This window comes from Embiotoca jacksoni, unplaced genomic scaffold, assembly GCF_022577435.1.
Source record: "Embiotoca jacksoni isolate LCO1_2020_lvr unplaced genomic scaffold, fEmbJac1.0.p SCAF_68, whole genome shotgun sequence".
NCBI lineage: Eukaryota > Metazoa > Chordata > Actinopteri > Embiotocidae > Embiotoca > Embiotoca jacksoni.
In genome coordinates, this window is record NW_027185423.1 from 934830 (window position 1) to 954770 (window position 19941).

Consider the following 19941-nt stretch of genomic DNA (forward strand, 5'->3'; position numbering starts at 1 on the left):
TACCGCTGTTAGAGATCACCTCCGTCTGGGAGTCTTCCACGACGCAGATCCGGAGACTCCGATGGTCGTCTGCGTCACCGAGGCGACGTCTCCCGCGCTTCTTCTTCCTGACAGACCGAACTCGGGGCCAAAAGCACCTGCAGGGCAACGACATGGAAACACACCTGTTCTCATCGCTTCATCGCCGGAGACTTTCTGAAGACTTTCAAGGGTCTCTGATGACCGTTTACAGAGTTTAACCCAAAATCTGATGTTTGTCTGCTCCAGTTTCAGGTTTCCATGGTAACGTCACTAATGTTCAGGTACCAGAGGTCACGTTAACGTGAGGAACTCAGTGATGATGATGATGATGATGATGAAGAGACGACACTCTGAATACTTCCTGACTAAATTGAAATATAAAGTAGTATTTAAAAAAACAGTTTTCTCTTCTTCGGAAACACCTAAAAACCAAACGGTGACCTCTGTAACCTTTGTGACCTCTGTGACCTCTGTAACCTCTGTGACCTCTGTAACCTTTGTGACCTCGGTGACCTCTGTAACCTTTGTGACCTCTGTGACCTCTGTAACCTCTGTGACCTCAGTGACCTCTGTAACCTTTGTGACCTCTGTGACCTCGGTGACCTCTGTAACCTTTGTGACCTCTGTGACCTCGGTGACCTCTGTAACCTTTGTGACGTCTGTGACCTCGGTGACCTCTGGGCCGTCCACATACTTTCGTACATGCAGTGAACAGATGCATTGTGCTGTTGTCGCTGGGTCGACATTGGGACTCGTCACCTTGAGTGTATTTGATAATCCGGGTCCTTCAAATCTTCTACTTTGGGTCTGGAGCTCGTTGCTGGTTGCTGTGTTCTGTTCATGTGTTCATGTGTTCCGTTCATGTGTTCAGTTCATGTGTTCAAGTGTTCCGTTCATGTGTTCGTGTTCTGTTGTTCATGTGTTCAGTTCATGTGTTCATGTGTTCAGTTCATGTGTTCATGTGTTCCGTTCATGTGTTCAGTTCATGTGTTCAAGTGTTCCGTTCATGTGTTCGTGTTCTGTTGTTCATGTGTTCCGTTCATGTTCAGTTCATGTGTTCATGTGTTCCGTTCATGTGTTCCGTTCATGTGTTCATGTGTTCAGTTCATGTGTTCATGTGTTCAGTTCATGTGTTCAGTTCATGTGTTCATGTGTTCCGTTCATGTGTTCACGTGTTCAGTTCATGTGTTCATGTGTTCTGTTCATGTGTTCATGTGTTCAGTTCATGTGTTCTGTTCATGTGTTCCGTTCATGTGTTCAGTTCATGTGTTCTGTTTGTGTTCATGTGTTCCGTTCATGTGTTCAGTTCATGTGTTCATGTGTTCTGTTCATGTGTTCAGTTCATGTGTTCATGTGTTCCGTTCATGTGTTCATGTGTTCTGTTCATGTGTTCCGTTCATGTGTTCATGTGTCCCGTTCATGTGTTCGTGTTCCGTTCATGTGTTCTGTTCATGTGTTCATGTGTTCCGTTCATGTGTTCAGTTCATGTTCAGTTCATGTGTTCTGTTCATGTGTTCATGTGTTCTGTTCATGTGTTCATGTGTTCCGTTCATGTGTTCAGTTCATGTGTTCCATTCGTATTCTGTTCATGTGTTCATGTGTTCAGTTCATGTGTTCATGTGTTCAGTTCATGTGTTCAGTTCATGTGTTCATGTGTTCCGTTCATGTGTTCATGTGTTCTGTTCATGTGTTCATGTGTTCCGTTCATGTGTTCCGTTCATGTGTTCATGTGTTGTGTTCATGTGTTCCGTTCATGTGTTCATGTGTTCCGTTCATGTGTTCATGTGTTCTGTTCATGTGTTCCGTTCATGTGTTCATGTGTTCCGTTCATGTGTTCATGTGTTCCGTTCATGTGTTCTGTTCATGTGTTCATGTGTTCAGTTCATGTGTTCAGTTCATGTGTTCTGTTCATGTGTTCATGTGTTCTGTTCATGTGTTCATGTGTTCCGTTCATGTGTTCAGTTCATGTGTTCCATTCGTATTCTGTTCGTGTTCATGTGTTCAGTTCATGTGTTCAGTTCATGTGTTCATGTGTTCCGTTCATGTGTTCATGTGTTCCGTTCATGTGTTCATGTGTTCCGTTCATGTGTTCATGTGTTGTGTTCATATGTTCCGTTCATGTGTTCAGTTCATGTGTTCATGTGTTCCGTTCATGTGTTCATGTGTTCAGTTCATGTGTTCATGTGTTCAGTTCATGTGTTCACGTGTTCAGTTCATGTGTTCAGTTCATGTGTTCATGTGTTCCGTTCATGTGTTCATGTGTTCCGTTCATGTGTTCAGTTCATGTGTTCTGTTCATGTGTTCAGTTCATGTGTTCATGTGTTCCGTTCATGTGTTCATGTGTTCTGTTCATGTGTTCCGTTCATGTGTTCATGTGTTCCGTTCATGTGTTCATGTTCCGTTCATGTGTTCTGTTCATGTGTTCATGTGTTCCGTTCATGTGTTCATGTGTTCCGTTCATGTGTTCATGTGTTGTGTTCATGTGTTCCGTTCATGTGTTCAGTTCATGTGTTCATGTGTTCCGTTCATGTGTTCAGTTCATGTGTTCATGTGTTCAGTTCATGTGTTCATGTGTTCAGTTCATGTGTTCATGTGTTCCGTTCATGTGTTCATGTGTTCAGTTCATGTGTTCTGTTCATGTGTTCCGTTCATGTGTTCAGTTCATGTGTTCATGTGTTCCGTTCATGTGTTCCGTTCATGTGTTCATGTGTTCCGTTCATGTGTTCATGTGTTCCGTTCATGTGTTCTGTTCATGTGTTCATGTGTTCCGTTCATGTGTTCAGTTCATGTGTTCTGTTCATGTGTTCATGTGTTCTGTTCATGTGTTCATGTGTTCCGTTCATGTGTTCAGTTCATGTATTCCATTCGTATTCTGTTCATGTGTTCATGTGTTCAGTTCATGTGTTCAGTTCATGTGTTCATGTGTTCCGTTCATGTGTTCATGTGTTCCGTTCATGTGTTCATGTGTTCTGTTCATGTGTTCTGTTCATGTGTTCCGTTCATGTGTTCATGTGTTCCATTCATGTGTTCTGTTCATGTGTTCATGTGTTCCGTTCATGTGTTCAGTTCATGTGTTCAGTTCATGTGTTCTGTTCATGTGTTCATGTGTTCTGTTCATGTGTTCATGTGTTCCGTTCATGTGTTCAGTTCATGTGTTCCATTCGTATTCTGTTCATGTGTTAATGTGTTCAGTTCATGTGTTCATGTGTTCCGTTCATGTGTTCATGTGTTCTGTTCATGTGTTCATGTGTTCCGTTCATGTGTTCATGTGTTCCGTTCATGTGTTCTGTTCATGTGTTCCGTTCTTGTGTTCAGTTCATGTGTTCATGTGTTCTGTTCATATGTTCATGTGTTCAGTTCATGTGTTCGTGTTCTGTTCATGTGTTCCGTTCATGTGTTCATGTGTTCCGTTCATGTGTTCAGTTCATGTGTTCATGTGTTCCGTTCATGTGTTCATGTGTTCATGTGTTCAGTTCATGTGTTCATGTGTTCAGTTCATGTGTTCATGTGTTTTGTTCATGTGTTCAGTTCATGTGTTCCGTTCATGTGTTCAGTTCATGTGTTCAGTTCATGTGTTCATGTGTTCAGTTCATGTGTTCATTTCATGTGTTCAGTTCATGTGTTCATGTGTTCAGTTCATGTGTTCATGTTCTGTTCATGTGTTCATGTGTTCCGTTCATGTGTTCAGTTCATGTGTTCATGTGTTCAGTTCATGTGTTCCGTTCATGTGTTCATGTGTTCCGTTCATGTGTTCATGTGTTCAGTTCATGTGTTCAGTTCATGTGTTCCGTTCATGTGTTCATGTGTTCAGTTCATGTGTTCAGTTCAGGTGTTCATGTGTTCAGTTCATGTGTTCATGTGTTTTGTTCATGTGTTCAAGTGTTCAGTTCATGTGTTCCGTTCATGTGTTCCGTTCATGTGTTCATGTGTTCTGTTCATGTGTTCCGTTCATGTGTTCATGTGTTCCGTTCATGTGTTTATGTGTTCCGCTCGTGTTCAGTTCATGTGTTCATGTGTTCTGTTCATGTGTTCCGTTCATGTGTTCCGTTCATGTGTTCAGTTCATGTGTTCAGTTCATGTGTTCATGTGTTCAGTTCATGTGTTCCGTTCATGTGTTCAGTTCATGTGTTCATGTGTTCCGTTCGTGTTCAGTTCATGTGTTCATGTGTTCAGTTCATGTGTTCTGTTCATGTGTTCATGTGTTCATTTCATGTGTTCAGTTCATGTGTTCATGTGTTCTGTTCATGTGTTCATGTGTTCAGTTCATGTGTTCATGTGTTCATGTTCTGTTCATGTGTTCATGTGTTCCGTTCATGTGTTCAGTTCATGTGTTCGTGTTCAGTTCATGTGTTCCGTTCATGTGTTCATGTGTTCAGTTCATGTGTTCCGTTCATGTGTTCATGTGTTCCGTTCATGTGTTCAGTTCATGTGTTCAGTTCGTGTTCATGTGTTCAGTTCATGTGTTCATGTGTTTTGTTCATGTGTTTATGTGTTCCGTTCATGTGTTCATGTGTTAAGTTCATGTGTTCCGTTCATGTGTTCATGTGTTCTGTTCATGTGTTCCGTTCATGTGTTCATGTGTTCCGTTCATGTGTTCTGTTCATGTGTTCCGCTCGTGTTCAGTTCATGTGTTCCGTTCATGTGTTCAGTTCATGTGTTCCGTTCATGTGTTCAGTTCATGTGTTCAGTTCGTGTTCTGTTCATGTGTTCGTGTTCTGTTCATGTGTTCCGTTCATGTGTTCATGTGTTAAGTTCATGTGTTCCGTTCATGTGTTCCGTTCATGTGTTCATGTGTTCTGTTCATGTGTTCCGCTCATGTGTTCCGTTCATGTGTTCATGTGTTCCGTTCATGTGTTCATGTGTTAAGTTCATGTGTTCCGTTCATGTGTTCATGTGTTCCGTTCATGTGTTCATGTGTTCCGTTCATGTGTTCATGTGTTCCGTTCATGTGTTCCGTTCATGTGTTCAGTTCATGTGTTCTGTTCATGTGTTCGTGTTCATTTCATGTGTTCAGTTCATGTGTTCATGTGTTCCGTTCATGTGTTCTTTTCATGTGTTCATGTGTTCATGTGTTTTTAAGAGGAAATAAACGTTAAATCAGAGTTTATAAACTAAGTCCTGAGTTGAATCTTCCCGCCTCGGAGCTCCTCTGACCGACCTCTCTGCTCCAGGTCGACCCGGGGCTGCAGGAGCTCCAGCTGGCTCTTCTGCCGGTCGATCTCCAGCCTGAAGCCCGACGCCTCCTCCCCGTAGCCGGCTCCAGTCCTCTCCACCACCGCTACGATCTCCGGGCGGCGGCGCTCAGTTTCTCCGGATGGCGGGTTTCGACATGTGACCGAGACTCTCGAGCGGCTCGGCGCCGCTCCTCATCCGGTAAAACATGGTTTGTTTGTTTGTTTTTGTTTACTCAAGTGTCTGTTGTCGCACACTGGCCACACGTCGCGCGGAAGATGTTGTTCCGGGTTTTGGTGCAGCCACAAATGGCGTTCGTGGAGAAACAAAGAATCGTTTGTATTTCCCTTACTTTTAAATGTTCCTTATAAACAGTGTTAGCATGTTTTAGAAATAAGGAGCAGCTCGTGTTTTTAAACTCTTTCAAAACACTTAAAATCACAATAACATTCATTAGAAAATAAACAATGAATAAATAAAACAAAAACCTTTAAGAAAGTATTACTTAATATCATTAAGTATCATATTACCTATTTAAAGTGTATTACTGCAAAAAATATGACAAGTATTAGTAAAACACAAAACTTAAAAGTTTCTTTACATTTCTGTTAATGTTATTTGTTTAAAACATTTTTAAAACCTAATATTCAGCATCTAACCAAAGTTACAAAACATTTAACATTTAAAGGATCATAACAGATAATAATACAACATAAAAAAAATATTAATGCAAAGCTTTTGGATGTAAAAACAAGGTGCCACTAACCATAATCCTACGTAAGGTGTAACAAGTATGAGTAGGACCAAAACAAACTAAACTAAGACATACAAAAACCTTTTAAAGCATTCAGAATTATTATAATTTTATATTTAAACATTAGTGTGGTTAAACATTTAACAAAAACTTAAAGACATTAAAAAAGTATGCAGCACTTATCATGAAATGTGAAAATGAATGAATACAAGTAGCATAAATATGTTTTAATTTCCTACAATCTTTATAATGTCGGCCAGACTTAAATATTTGTCAAAGAAATGTGTAAAATTGTAAACAATAATTGCATAAACACAGAAGTGAAGTGGAAAAATAACAAATTTATTTAAATTATCAACATCACCGGTAAACAAAGTCAACATAAGTCTAAACAACATTCAAATTAAATCTCCATGTTTTGAAACAGCAAATAAAAGTTCTGCATTCAATAAAACACTCATCAATAAGAAGGTAAAAACAACAACATTAAACTTACAGCAATATTAACTGCAACATAAAAGTTACATGTAAAAAAAATAAAAGTTGAACAGAAATCTTAAATAAAATAATCAGCTTCAGATTGTTGAGTTATACTCAACCTGCTGAACATTTTTCTATTTTCATAAAAGCATTTTTTTGGGTTGCTGATGTATTCACGTAAACCAGATCTCTTTTTCTTTTCTTTTTTTTTGGCATTAAGTTTTTCTTTTATTATTGAATGTTGTTATCTGGAAAATAAAAATATCTCTACATCACGTACAGTAAGTAAAAACCAAGCTGCTGTTCGAAACTACGCGTTGTTTCCTCTGTGAAACGGAACCATTTTTAAAATGCATTTAAATCCTCGTCAACACGACCCGTTAACTTTGACCTTTATCTGATAACAGGCTGAAGTTTAGTCGACCCGCTTGTCACCAAGAAACATCGTATGTCATTTCTGGGGAGCTCTAATGACTTTTTAAAAATCTATCATGTAAAATTTACTGCAGAAAGTCTTCTGATGTTTTTTAGGAGCTGAAGTTACATCGTTGGTCAGCTGAACACAGCGTCATAAAGTTGTCCAATTAAAAGCCTTTCTTTCAAATTAAAAGCTTTCATTTCAAATTAAAAGCCTGTCTCTCGTTTTCTTTGTAAAGAAAATAAGACGTATGCGTGTTTGGTATTGAACTAGATGTCATATTTTTGGGAGGTCATTTTTCGAGGGTCGATCCAACGATTCAGAGAGTGTTCCTGAACGCAGCACGGTGCTGCACACGGAGCAGCAGGAAGCAACAACCTCCATCAGGAAGTATTCAGAGTCGTCTCTTCATCATCATCATCACTGAGTTCCTCACGTTAACGTGACCGCTGGTACCTGAACATCAGTGATGTCACCATGGAAACCTGAAACTGGAGCAGACAAACAGCAGATTTTGGGGAAACAGAAAATCTTCAAAACACCCGCTAACAGTAGCGTGTTCCTGAGCCCATGCAGTGATTTCCACATCAGAAACATGGCTGTTTTTAAAGCAGTGCTGCCATGATGATGTGGTGTTCCCTCCTTTCTATCCTCTACAAAGCTGGTTCATTGGTAAATGGTGTTTTCTTCGCCTGATGCGTCAACAGGTGTTTGTCCAGATGTGTCCTCTGACTGAAGAACATCCCACAGTCATGACACTGGTGAGGTTTCTCCCCCGTGTGGACCCTCATGTGAATCACCAGGTTTGAACTGTTCGAGAAGCTTTTGTTGCATTTACTACAAACGTGCCGCCACCTGTCACTTTTGCGCATCTTATCGGTCGCACGGTCGCGCTTGCGACTCTTCGGCGGCGACTTCTCCGTGAACTCGGCTTCGTGTCGACCGACGTGTCCCTTGAAGCCGTTGACGCTGACGAAAGACTTCCCGCAGGTGTTGCAGCGCAGCGTTTTCTTATGATTCTGAAGATGCTGCCTGAGCTCGTGTGTGGACGCCGTCTGCTGTCCACAGACGCCGCAGACGCTCCGTTGCTCGTCCACGTGTCGCCAGGCGTGTTTGATCAACATGCTGTGCGACCCGCGAGACGTTCGGCAGACCTGACAGCACAGCCGGACGTAACCGTTCACCGCCGCCGCGTACGAAGACCGCCGGACCCGGTCGGTTCTGACACCAGACGGTCGCGTCCCCGTTGCGTTCTCGGGTCGGTCGTCACCTCGGTTCGGTTTCGTGTCCTCGCCTCCGTCCGTCCCGTCGCGGCCTGCAGAAACAGTCCGACACCGTTCGGACGGCAGAACGACCGACTCTGAAGCTGCACCGTCGTCAGCTGCTTCTGTTTGTACGTCCAGTGACGCCGAGCCGTCGGACACGTCGCTCGCTCCACCGTCTCCTCCTCCGACGGGACCGCAGCGGAAACTATGTGGAGAAATCAGATCAAATATTGACACGTGTGCTGATGTGTCAAATCCGTATTTGATTCGATTCGATTCCACGAACTGTTCAACGGTCGGAATAAACGTTTCACACGTACCTGGAGTCCAGCCGGGTTTGATCGGAGAAGGGCAGAAAATCTCCAGCAGCGTCGACGTCTTTCTCCCGGAGGGAAAGCTTTTTCGCTCCGGCGATCTCTTGGACCTTGAAGAGATTTGTACCAAATCACAGGGTGTCGTTACAGACGTTTACCGAACAAGACTTCGAACTGGAGTCGTGCACAAAGACCTGCCGAAGCGGTTCTACGAGGATCAGACCTTCGGTCGGATGTAGAGGGCCGAGTTCCCAGAGGACTTGATGGCTACGTGGATCTCCTCTGGTGTCAGCGACTTCACTGTCAGAGGAAGCAGCATCCTGGTTTTGTTGGTTATGAGGATGTCAAAAGGTCTGTTGGGCACCAGCTGGGGGAAGGTGGACGCCAGCAGGTCCAGGAAGTCGGCCTCCTGCAGGCCACGAGGACATCGCAGCTCATGAACCGAGCTCTTCTGAAACACTGACAACAAAGAAGGTCCTCCAGTCAGTCAGACCACTTCAGACCATCCAGAGAAGCTTGCAGAGTCATCGTGAGCACAGCTAGCATGTACTTGGCTTACTGGCATGTTAGCCATTAGCTCATAAGCTACAGTGGTTCACCTTCTGGTGTCACAGGCTTTGAGTTTGAATATGTTGCTTTGACTTCAATCATATCCACACTGATTGATTGAACATTTGAACAGAGTTAATGGCTTTAAATTTACCCAAAGGTGAGATGGCATTGATGCGGGAGTCCATCAGGAAACAGATCCTGAGGTCGACGTGGGCCTGAGATTCAATCTGCTGAAGTCTGCTCGTCTTCCACCTGTCAGCCTGCTCGCTGGGACACAATAACACGAAGGATTAGGGATCACATACGACTTTAGATTGTTTACATCAACAGGGAAGGTGTCTTAGACTCACCTGGTGTCCGGGGTGGGGGGATCCGGGGTGGGCGGACGACCTTCAGGTGGACGACCTTCAGCAGCCGACACGTCCTCTGTGGTCTGGATTTCAACTGGACACTGAAACACGAGTTTGTTTCATAGATAAAGTTCCCACCAAATTGACGATGACTCAAAAGGACATTTGTCTGCTGATGTTTGGAGGAAAGAGTCCCGTAAAGACCAGATCTCGTCCCGTAGAGACCAGATCTCGTCCCGTAGAGACCAGATCTCGTCCCGTAGAGACCAGATCTCGTCCCGTAGAGACCAGATCTCGTCCCGTAGAGACCAGATCTCGTCCCTGAGGTTTAAGTGATGTAGAAGCTAAAGACAACGTGTTGCTGTACCTCCAGTCGGATGTAGATGAGCGGATTCCCAACGGACCTGCTGCTCCGACGGATCTCCTCCGGGGTGATACAGTCCACGTTCAGAGGCTTCAGTTTACTTCTACCAGTTAAAATGGTAAAAGGTTTATTATCAGCGAGCTGAGGAAAGGCAGACCTCAGCAGGTCCATGAAGTCGGCCTCCAGCAGGCCACCGGGACACTGCAGCTCATAAGCCGGGCACTTCTGTAACACTGGGACCAAAAAACAAAGAAACTCATCCAATCAATCCATCAATGTTACCAGAACTACAGCCAGTAAATCTGTATGAATAATTTCATCTAGTTCAAACCGTCCTAACAGTGCTGATGTTCGACAGTCGACTCTCGATCCCCAACTGAGCCTCACGAACAAAATGTCACGAGAAAAGACAAATACTGACAACAAAGAGACACAAAATGACCTTGAAGAGAAATAAAACTACAAAGAGATCAAGTATCAACCATCAGTGATGTCATCAACCATCAGTGATGTCATCATCCATCAGTGATGTCATCGTTGGTTCATGAACGTTATGAATCCTCCAGTTCAGATTCTGTCCGTCACCATCTTTGCCAGTTCGGAGCGGTTTGGAGCAGGAAGTGACCATATTTGGACGAGCTGGAGGAGGAGCCAGCGGTGGATCTGACCGATCTGATCGGAAACCTGACGATACTACGTCCCGCCCACCGATAGCTGTAACCTGACTGCACCACAGGCCTGTCAATCAAACAGACACGCCCCCAAAAACAGGTCTTCTTGAATCTTCTTTTCTAATGAATGAGGGATTATTTTCAGATGGACCTCCAGAAAACTAATAAGAAGGAGTGACTTTAGCTAACAACACCGAGATAACTGATGGACACATTTTATTCACTTTGGATTTGATGACAGAAGTTGAATGGGAGTCTATGGAGCCGGAGGCTTTTTGGAGCCGACCTCTAGTGGCACTCGCTGGTATTGCAGCTGAAGACACATTTACATCGGCCTTATGAACACTTTTATATCCAGTCAATTAAAGAGACAGAAAACAACTACTAAGAAATAAAATGAGAGCAAGGGAACCCAAAACAACAGAAAAGGACCACAGTCACAACTACAACTACCGGCCCTGGTTGTTGCTACGTGTCCAAACCTCCAAACAAGGATATTACATTTAAATATTCACCTTTTTTAAAATAGTATAACTTCATCAACACATTTATTGAACAGAGTCAACAGCTTTAAATTTACCGGTGGGTCCGATGGCCTTAATTCGAGAGTCCTGCAGGATGCGGATCTTGAGATGTACCGGGATGTCCGATTTACTGATCGGAGATCGTTCGTGCTCCGTCCTCTGAGCCGGGTCGCTGGGACACCGTAACATTAAAGACAGAGATTAGGGCATGACATTGGAGTTTACATTGTTTACATCAACAAGCAGCTGACTCTTGTTGTGGACTCACCTGGTGTTCAGTGTGGGGGGATCCAGGGTGGACGGAGGACCTTCAGCAGCAGGCTCTCCCTCTCTGGTCTGGACTTCCTCCGGACGCTGAGAGAAAAATGTTCCTTTAGTGACGTTTCCACCAAAAACAGGGAAACCATCTTTATTCAAATGATGATTTGCCGCCCGATGTTTGGTAGAAAGAGAGGTGGATCTGCAGAGAAGCTGAGGTGGAGTCGAGGATGAACTTCCAAACATCTGATCAGACACACTACCTTCAGGCGGAAGTAGACGGCAGCGTGCCCGGCGGAGGTGACGGCGCTGCAGAGCTCCTCCGGCGTCAGAGACTCCAGGTTCAGAGGCAACAGTCTCTTCGTCCTGTCCGACGTGAAGACGTCAAAAGGTTGGTGACGAGCCAGCTGAGGGAAGGAGGTCCTCAGCAGGTCCAGGAAGTCGGCCTGCTGCAGCCCGCGAGGACATCGCAGCTGATAAAGGGGGCACTTGTCAAACACTGAAACACAAAGAAAACGTTTGAGTTGGTCGGGTCTCGAGGAGAGAAGAGTAATTATTTATTGACAGGTACAATAAATTTGTGTCAGAACTTCCTGCTGCATATTCTATAAAATCCTCAAAATATAATTCATGAATTCACGAGATCTACGAGACATAACTGTCCCAAAGAGACACAAAACAACAATTAAAAAATGTCGAGTATGCACCTTTTTTCGAAAGCACCTGAGTGTCAGAGTCCTCCAGGACGCGGAGCTTCAGCTGGATGTGGTTCTTCGTTGCCATGTTTCGAGATTTGCCGTCCTTCCTCACCGTGGAACAAACTCCGGGCGACAATAAGAAGCTGAGAGACGGACGTCAGAGGGCGGTTGATACCGTAATAATAACATGCTTTAACCTTTAAAGTCTGGTGGGCTGTTGGCATCAGCTCCAACTCGTTTCTAATAACCGCCTTGTTTTTAACCGTCCTGTATCTCATTTACTTGAAGTACCTGGAGAGTTTCCCCGTTGGATCGCTGGTTAATGACCAATCAGCAGCACTGTCCGTCTGCGATTGATCGAAGTCTTCGTTGGCGGACTTGACCTCAAACTCTTTCAGCAGCTTTGATGAGTTCTTGGGGGGAAAATGGCGGAAATACAAATGAGATCAACAGTTAAGAGATTCTCCAAGCAAACTCTTAGAAATGTTTTCCATCAAAATACCAACAACTATCTGAACAAAGCTTTCCAAATAAAACAGCAACCAGCAGCTTTGTGAACGGGACGTCTTACCTTCGGTCGGATGAGGACGACCGTTTTCCCAGCGGCCCCGGAGATTTCCTCTGGAGTCAGAGATGCTACATCCAGAGGCAGCAGCCTCTTGGTCCGGTCAAATGTGAAGAAGTCAAAGGATTTGCCAGGAGTGAGCAGAGGGAAGGTGGACCTCAGCAGGTCCAGGAAGTCGGCCTCCTTCAGCCCACGAGGACATCGCAGCTCTCGAACCGGGTACTTCTTAAAACCTGAAACATAGACAAATGTCCATCAGAACGTCACCGTCCAAGACCGAAGAAGGATCATCAGGTCAGGAGACACCAGCTGGGTTTTCTTTGTGTCACCGTGAATCCGTCCCTCAGAGTCAGACTGTCAACAGTTCCACTGGGACCTTCTGAGCTTCTGTTCTGGTTCCGACTTCTTTTCTGCTTCGTAGTCTTCAGGTCAGTCTGGGTTTGGTGCTTCCTGTTGGATTGTATGTCTCGTTTCACTTCCTGTCTTCTAGTTTCATCTGTCCCTCGTTGTCCTTCCCTCCCTGTATGTCTGTGCTCTTCTTCTTCCCTCTTTGTCACTTTGTTTCAGTTTCCTGTCTGTTGCTGCGTCTTTTGAAACCCACCTGAACTGTGTCGCCATGGCAACAGGTTTCTCCAACATGAGTTTTCAACACGCTTTGAGCGGGCGTGTGGAAGATTTCCCAAAAACTTCTGAAGCATTTCAAGGGTCTCTGTGGACGAGTTTAACCTCAAATCTGACGTTGTCTGTGATCTTCGGGCCCTCAGGCGGCACTGCTTTGGTGGAAATCACTGCATGGGCTCAGGAACACTCGGCTGGAAGCGGTCATGTTAACAATTTTTTTGTTCACGTATCAGAGTTCAAAATTAAGTACAATTTAAAGACTACAAACGTCGAGATTCCAATGAAAAGCTTATTTTCCCCCACAAACATGGAGATATTTGTTACACATAAGAAGCAACTTTTTGTGTTTTGTTTTGCCAACAAATTTCACTCCACTTTGGCTTCAGACTTACTGTTGCCTGAATGTACTTTCTTCACACACTCGTCCAGGACACGGATCCTGAGCTCTACCGGGTTCTGCTGTTCGTCCACGTTCCTCCCGTCACACTGAACTGTGGGAGGCAACGACCTAAAATATGGAGATCAGCAGCTGAGTTAGACAGAATTATTCTTTGGGTGCACAATATACTGTGTGTGTGTGTGTGTGTGTGTGTGTGTGTGTGTGTGTGTGTGTGTGTGTGTGTGTGTGTGTGTGTGTCCTGTAACCTTTCTTCTGTTTCATAACTCGTCTCAGTGACGTGTTGCTGATCCAGAGTGGATCTTTTCTGCGGTCGCTGGTCCTCCACCGTCCCATGAGGACAGCGGTGGGTTCCCAGACTCCAGCTGTCCTCCACAACTGCACACAAATTACACTTCAGTTGCTATTTTTAGATCACAACATGGTGATGCTGAATGTGGAGATGGTAACAGGTGATAACAGTTTATTTCTTTTTTTTAAAAGGATAATAGACTTTTCAGTAGTTTTCACATATTCTTTGGATGATACTGACGCTAGTCCTACAAATTATTAATAACAATATAAACAACTGTTAGTTGCAGCCGTGGAGGTGATAAAGTCCTGTTGGTATGATTAGAAAACAAAATCTGAAGAAAACAACTGTTACCATTGATATAAATACAAAACAATAATGTTGATCTGGTGTTGATCCCTGTGGTACACCGGGTGTTCTATGATCTACATTTAATACACAAACCTGAATACATCTTGCTCTCATTCACACAATAATTATCCTTATTTTCTGATGTTTTATTGACCGAATGATTCCCAGATTAATCCTGATAAATTATCCCCAGATTAATCAGGACTACAGATTTTTGTCAGTTGATAAATTTCTAAAATGTTTCCCTTGTTTCTCAGATATTTTCCATCCATGTAGATAAAATGAAGAACAGAACATCTCTTAATAAAGATAAAGCTGCCTGAAGAAGGACTAGAATTAGTTCTAAAACGGGATTCCAGGTCATACTTGGTGCATATTGTTGCGGTTGTTCCTTTCCGGGTAGTTCACGTCCTCCGGCCTCCCCGAGAGGAAACAGCTGCTGGTCATCTGGATCACAGATTCAACAAAAACAGGCTTGAGTTGTGATTTTCTGGGTCAAATAAATCAAAGAAGAGCTTCCAGAATGTCGTCAGTTCATCTGGACCCAAACTTTAGTGTCAGAAACGTTAAATCGCTCATGAACGTGACGCCATCAGCCTGTCACCACCACCACGCCCCCTACTGGGGGGAAAAGACAAGCATTGACATCAGAGGAGAATCTGAGGAAGTTGAGACTTTCCTCCAAACTGCTGCTTTAAAATAACCGGTTTAAATAATGACGTACCGCAGACAGAGTGGACATACATGTACTTGACGTGGTGTTTTGTGATCATTTATAAACTAATTGTGTTTTCGTCTAAAAGGGGGCGGGAACGTTTCTGAAAGTGAAAGTTCCCAGATGTTCCGGTCTGCTCTTATCAACAATGAAACAAGTGATCGGTTAAAGATGCTCACTGTCAGACAGCTGTTTCACTTCTTCAGTAAACTGAACCTTCTTCTTCTTCTTCAGTAAACTGAACCTTCTTCTTCTTCTTCTTCTTCTTCTTCTTCAGTAAACTGAACCTTCTTCTTCTTCTTCTTCTTCAGTAAACTGAACCTTCTTCTTCTTCTTCTTCAGTAAACTGAACCTTCTTCTTCTTCTTCTTCTTCAGTAAACTGAACCTTCTTCTTCTTCTTCTTCTTCAGTAAACTGAACCTTCTTCTTCTTCTTCAGTAAACTGAACTTTCTTCTTCTTCTTCTTCAGTAAACTGAACCTTCTTCTTCTTCTTCTTCAGTAAACTGAACCTTCTTCTTCTTCTTCTTCTTCTTCTTCTTCAGTAAACTGAACCTTCTTCTTCTTCTTCTTCTTCTTCTTCTTCAGTAAACTGAACCTTCTTCTTCTTCTTCTTCTTCTTCAGTAAACTGAACCTTCCTCCTCCTGATGTTCACATGAGTCTGTTGTGATTCTGGAGATCCGATCAGAACAGCAGTTCATGTCTGTAAACGACCTTCCGGACTTGACCTCCCTTCAGATATGAACTCCTCCAGCCTTTGCTCCACCCGGAGCCGTTATGTCGGTGTACCGGGTGTCTGCGGGTTGACCCGTTAAACTAAGAGGTTTGTGAACGGGGTTCGTCGCCGTGTCGCCCACCTGCTGCCTCCTCTTTGATGTCCTCCTGCAGGAGCTCCACCAGCCTGCTCTGCCGCTCGATCTCCTGCCTGAAGCCCGACGCCTCCTCCTCGTAGCCGGCTATGATGCTCTCCACCACCGTCAGGATGTCCCGGGCGGCGGCGGTCAGCTTCTCGGTGATGATTCCTTTCACTAGGTCGGTTCTCGACATGTCCGGTTCCATGGTTCCACCGCAGAACCTTCTCAGAACCAACGTGGGGCGAGATGTTGACCCCGCCCCCTCCCGTGCGCTCGTGCAGGCACGAATGTTGTCCGGCTGGAAACACGAACTCCAGTCGAAGGTACCTCCAGCTGCGTTAAAGGACCAAACCTTCATGTGGAATGTGTTCGGTGGAGCCTCGTGTGAAGTAGTGAGAGTTTTCATGATATATTTAAAAGAGCAGAGCATAATAAAGACAATTTATCCGCTTCTTACCCGCCTACCCAGTTTTAAGCACTCCAGTCCAGTAGATGGCGTTATGACTGGTTGGTTTACCAGGATGTTCCTCTGCTTATGGAAAGATCTTGATGTTGCACAATTAATAAGACAAAATTGCTTAATTAAAAAAAAAGGACATGATTTAAGAATATGGAAATGAAAGTGTTACGTCTGGGGAAAAAAGTAAAGTACGATAAGTATTAAGGTCATATTAAAGGAAAAAATAGAAGGAATACTTTTTTATGTTTGCAATTTAATAAATATGTAATAAAGTCAAAATGTCGTTAATCAAATTCTAATGTTGACAATGAAGGCGTGTTGAATGCATGTCACTGATACTGAAAGTTCCACTTTATTCTCAACATTTCGACTTTGTTCTTGACGTTTTCATTTTATTCTCAACAATTTATCGTTATTCTCGATTTTTTTTTTCTACTCGCAGTGATCTGATATCTTTTATTCACAAAGAGCAGAGAGGTGAAGAATTGTATAAGATTAGTTCACTAAAAGAATAAACAGTGGAAGAATAGTTTGCTAAAATTAATAGATAAAATGATAAATGAAAGTGAAGATGATCAAAGTAAAGGGAGGTTTCAGTTCCTAAATAAATACATGAAAATATATAATAATGACAAATGAAAAACATTAAATTAAATTAAATTAAATTAAATTAAATTAAATTAAATTAAATTAAATTAAATTAAATTAAACAGGTGAAGGGAGGGGTTGACAAAAAAATAAATTAAAATGAATCTAACTAAATTAAATATACTAAAAGAATATTTAACAAAATAAAAACAGAAAAAAAAGCCTGAGCAGCCTCAGGCAGTCAGGGTTTAACAACACATCAAAAAGAGAAAGTACTGGACTGGATAATGTGATGAAACATATGTTAAATACTCATAAATCTAAATGTAGATTGTGAAGTTGGCGTGACGACGTGTTTTTATCTCGTTATAAAACACCAGTGAGTCCAAATATTTTCACTGTGATTCAGTCAGAGACTTTGCAGGAAAACACGTTGTGACAGTCGTGCTGGCGAATCCAGAGGGATGCTCACCCCTGACCCCGCCCCCAAACCTGGGGGGATGGGGGTCAAAGGTCAGAGTGCAAAAACAAAAGGGAGGAAACGGAGATGGAGAGGTCCCAGTGTTTGTTATGTGGATCACAGAGAAACAGTTTAAATGAACATTAATTGGACCTTTTTCCTGTTTTAAAGGAAAAGTTTCACATTTTAAGAAAATATTTTTCTGTTTTCTCTCCATCAACCTTGATAATAATAACTGTTAATAATAACAGTAGCCAATGAATGCTAATATTTATTTTTGCTGACTTTAACTTTGTGCGTTGATATTATGTATATATATATATATATATATATAATAAATATATATATGTAAATATACTTTATGTACAGTTTACTGGTTTAGTCAAGTGGTATATATGGTTGTTATAACGTTTATGCAAACATTAATTAAGTACAAATGATCTCGTAAAGACGTCACAAAAAGTTTTCAATGTGAATCCGATCTGTTTGGTTGCAATGTTAAAAACTTTTGTGTAATATTTGCTGAAATGTGTCAAAAAGACAAAAAAACAACTTCACATCAATTAATGTCATTTAAAATAAGTTTAATTAATCTGTGGGAGGATTTTAGTCGCTGATCACAAGATATGAGAAGAACCTGAGGCAAGAAAATGACTGACGTGTGTGTGTGTGTGTGTGTGTGTGTGTGTGTGTGTGTGTGTGTGTGTGTGTGTGTGTGTGTGTGTGTGTGTGTATGTGTGTGTGTGTGTGTGTGTGTGTGTGTGTGTGTGTGTGTGTGTGTGTGTGTTTAAACACCACTGACTGAAGTTCATCCAGCAGTCGTTCAGTCTGACGATCCAACAGGAAACTGAAACTCTTCACTGAACCGACTTTAAATATTTGTAATCAGTAAACTAATAAATGACAACGTTGAACTTTTATTGACAAACTGCAGCTCAGTTTTAATTTATTTCTTCTCTTCTTTCTCGGGACGGACGAACAGCAGAAGGGTGAATATTTATCAGCATTTTTACACTTTAAAGGAGGTATTTAAATATATTTTTTAAATCATCACATTTTATCACCACGTATGTTATTTCATGTCATATTTTCTCTCATTTATGTAATCATAGTAAGTATAATTTTATCAACATCTCATGTATTTTATTAACATGCTAACAGAAGTGCATTTCAAATAAAGTTGTTTTTATTTTGTGAATATAAAAAGTCACCTTTCTACAGGATAAAAACAAGTGTTTTTGATATTAAATATGGTCAAATTCCTTTTAATCGTTTCATTTTACATATTTAAGCAATGAATAAAATTTGACTGACATTTATATCTTATTGATAAGTCAATTTATATATTCATATCATTGTGAATTTAATATATATTATTGTGCGAAGTGTAAATCACAAATTTTTGTATTGTTAGTTTAAAACTGATCCATTTCTGTTGTATTTTGTTCTTATTTTATTTTGTTCTTATTTTATTTTGTTATTATAATTTTCTGACTGTTGTTTTAGTCATCAGGTGTTTTCTGCTCTCGAAGCTTTCTTTTATTATGAACTCTTTTATGAATTATAAATACTTTATTATCATTACATTGTGTTTAAACTACATGATTATTAATGCTATAAAAATGAGTGAATAGTTATTACGATCATGTTGTTTCAGGTGATGAGCGGTCTGAATGAGAGCGCTGCCGGACCGTCCTGCGGTAAATAAAATAATAAATAATAATATAATAAACCAACATCACCTGAGTTCAGAAAAACCTGTTGACCAGCAGTTTGTTTCGTTTCAGGTGACCCGCAGGTGTTCAGCTGGTGTTCAGCTCAGCAGCAGCCGTACCTCTATCTGACCAGCAGGGGGCGAAACAACACTTCGCACACTCACACCACAACTGCTGCTCCAGTGAGTGCTTTCAATATTATTTAGCACGTTTTGGGAACTTGATCCATTTTGGAAGTTCCTGCAATGTTATTAGATTTTAGGGTGAAGACTCAGAGTAAAGAGTGAATCTGTGATGGGTGGGCGGAGCCAGGCCAGGGGCGGTGTTACCTAATGGATGTGATTACGGTACAAAAAGGTCTTACAAGGACCAGAAAAACGTATTTTGCAAATTATTCCTGCAAACCAGTTTCAAACGCCACCAGCTGTTTGAGAGTTCGCAAAACAAAGTCCAGATTCAAACATAGAGAGGTTTGACACGTTAGGAAGATAACTCATCTCCGTCCACTGGTTTTCTGTAGATGATGATGATGATGCTTAAATAAAAACAAAAATAAAAATAAAAATGTAATGAAAACAAAAGCGATGTGAGGTTTGGTTTGAGTTGACGTAACGTCCTCTGACGTGTGTGTTCGTCCCTTCCAGCCAATATGTCGCCCTTCTAACAGCATCAGTGTTAACTGATGCCTCCCGCAGGGTGGGGGGGGAGGGGGGGGGGGCTGCGTCCGCGTGTCCGATGTTTCTGGTGTCGCTTCACCTTCCAGCACATAAACCCAATAAAAGCTACAAATCTGTTTTCTGCTGTTGAATTATGTCAAAATGCATCCGGTCAGAAACCCGAGGAGTTGTCATCGATGTGTGTGTGCACCTGGAAGATGACGTCATACTGCCCTCTAGTGGACGTCATGTGACCTGCAGTCTCTGCAACGAAATAACGGCACATATTTAATTCATTAAAACAACATTCGTATTTTGCTTTTTATATCTGTACTTTTTATTTAATGTGTTTCATTATGAAACACAATGTGGTTCATATTTATATTAACATCTGTCATTTTGTTGTTTTTAACATCTTTAATCGCAG

At 42.2% G+C, this 19941-nt stretch overlaps 1 protein-coding gene across 1 annotated transcript; it reads right to left on the reverse strand.

Annotated features, from left to right (window-relative positions):
* Window positions 1-6268: 6268 nt before the first annotated feature.
* LOC138214147 (uncharacterized) lies at window positions 6269-15898 on the reverse strand. The gene is made up of 16 exons (XM_069175517.1): window positions 15639-15898; window positions 14434-14514; window positions 13673-13802; window positions 13420-13535; window positions 12413-12639; window positions 12133-12254; window positions 11851-11984; window positions 11407-11642; window positions 11154-11239; window positions 10942-11057; window positions 9694-9923; window positions 9327-9427; window positions 9128-9243; window positions 8648-8883; window positions 8431-8534; window positions 6269-8315 (listed from the first exon to the last, which is right to left on the reverse strand). Exons 1-16 carry the CDS (start codon window positions 15838-15840, stop codon window positions 7499-7501), a joined length of 3054 nt encoding a protein of 1017 aa, XP_069031618.1. The 5' UTR covers window positions 15841-15898; the 3' UTR covers window positions 6269-7498.
* Window positions 15899-19941: the final 4043 nt, after the last annotated feature.

Excerpts from the sequence above, each read along its gene's own strand:
- LOC138214147 (XM_069175517.1), bottom strand. The coding sequence starts at position 15,840 with ATGGAACCGGACATGTCGAGAACCGACCTAGTGAAAGGAATCATCACC. Across the intron at positions 11,058-11,153 it reads CCCCCCACACTGAACACCAG|CGACCCGGCTCAGAGGACGG; the intron begins GTGAGTCCACAA and ends ACGGTGTCCCAG. Across the intron at positions 8,884-9,127 it reads CAATGCCATCTCACCTTTGG|TGTTTCAGAAGAGCTCGGTT; the intron begins GTAAATTTAAAG and ends CTTTGTTGTCAG.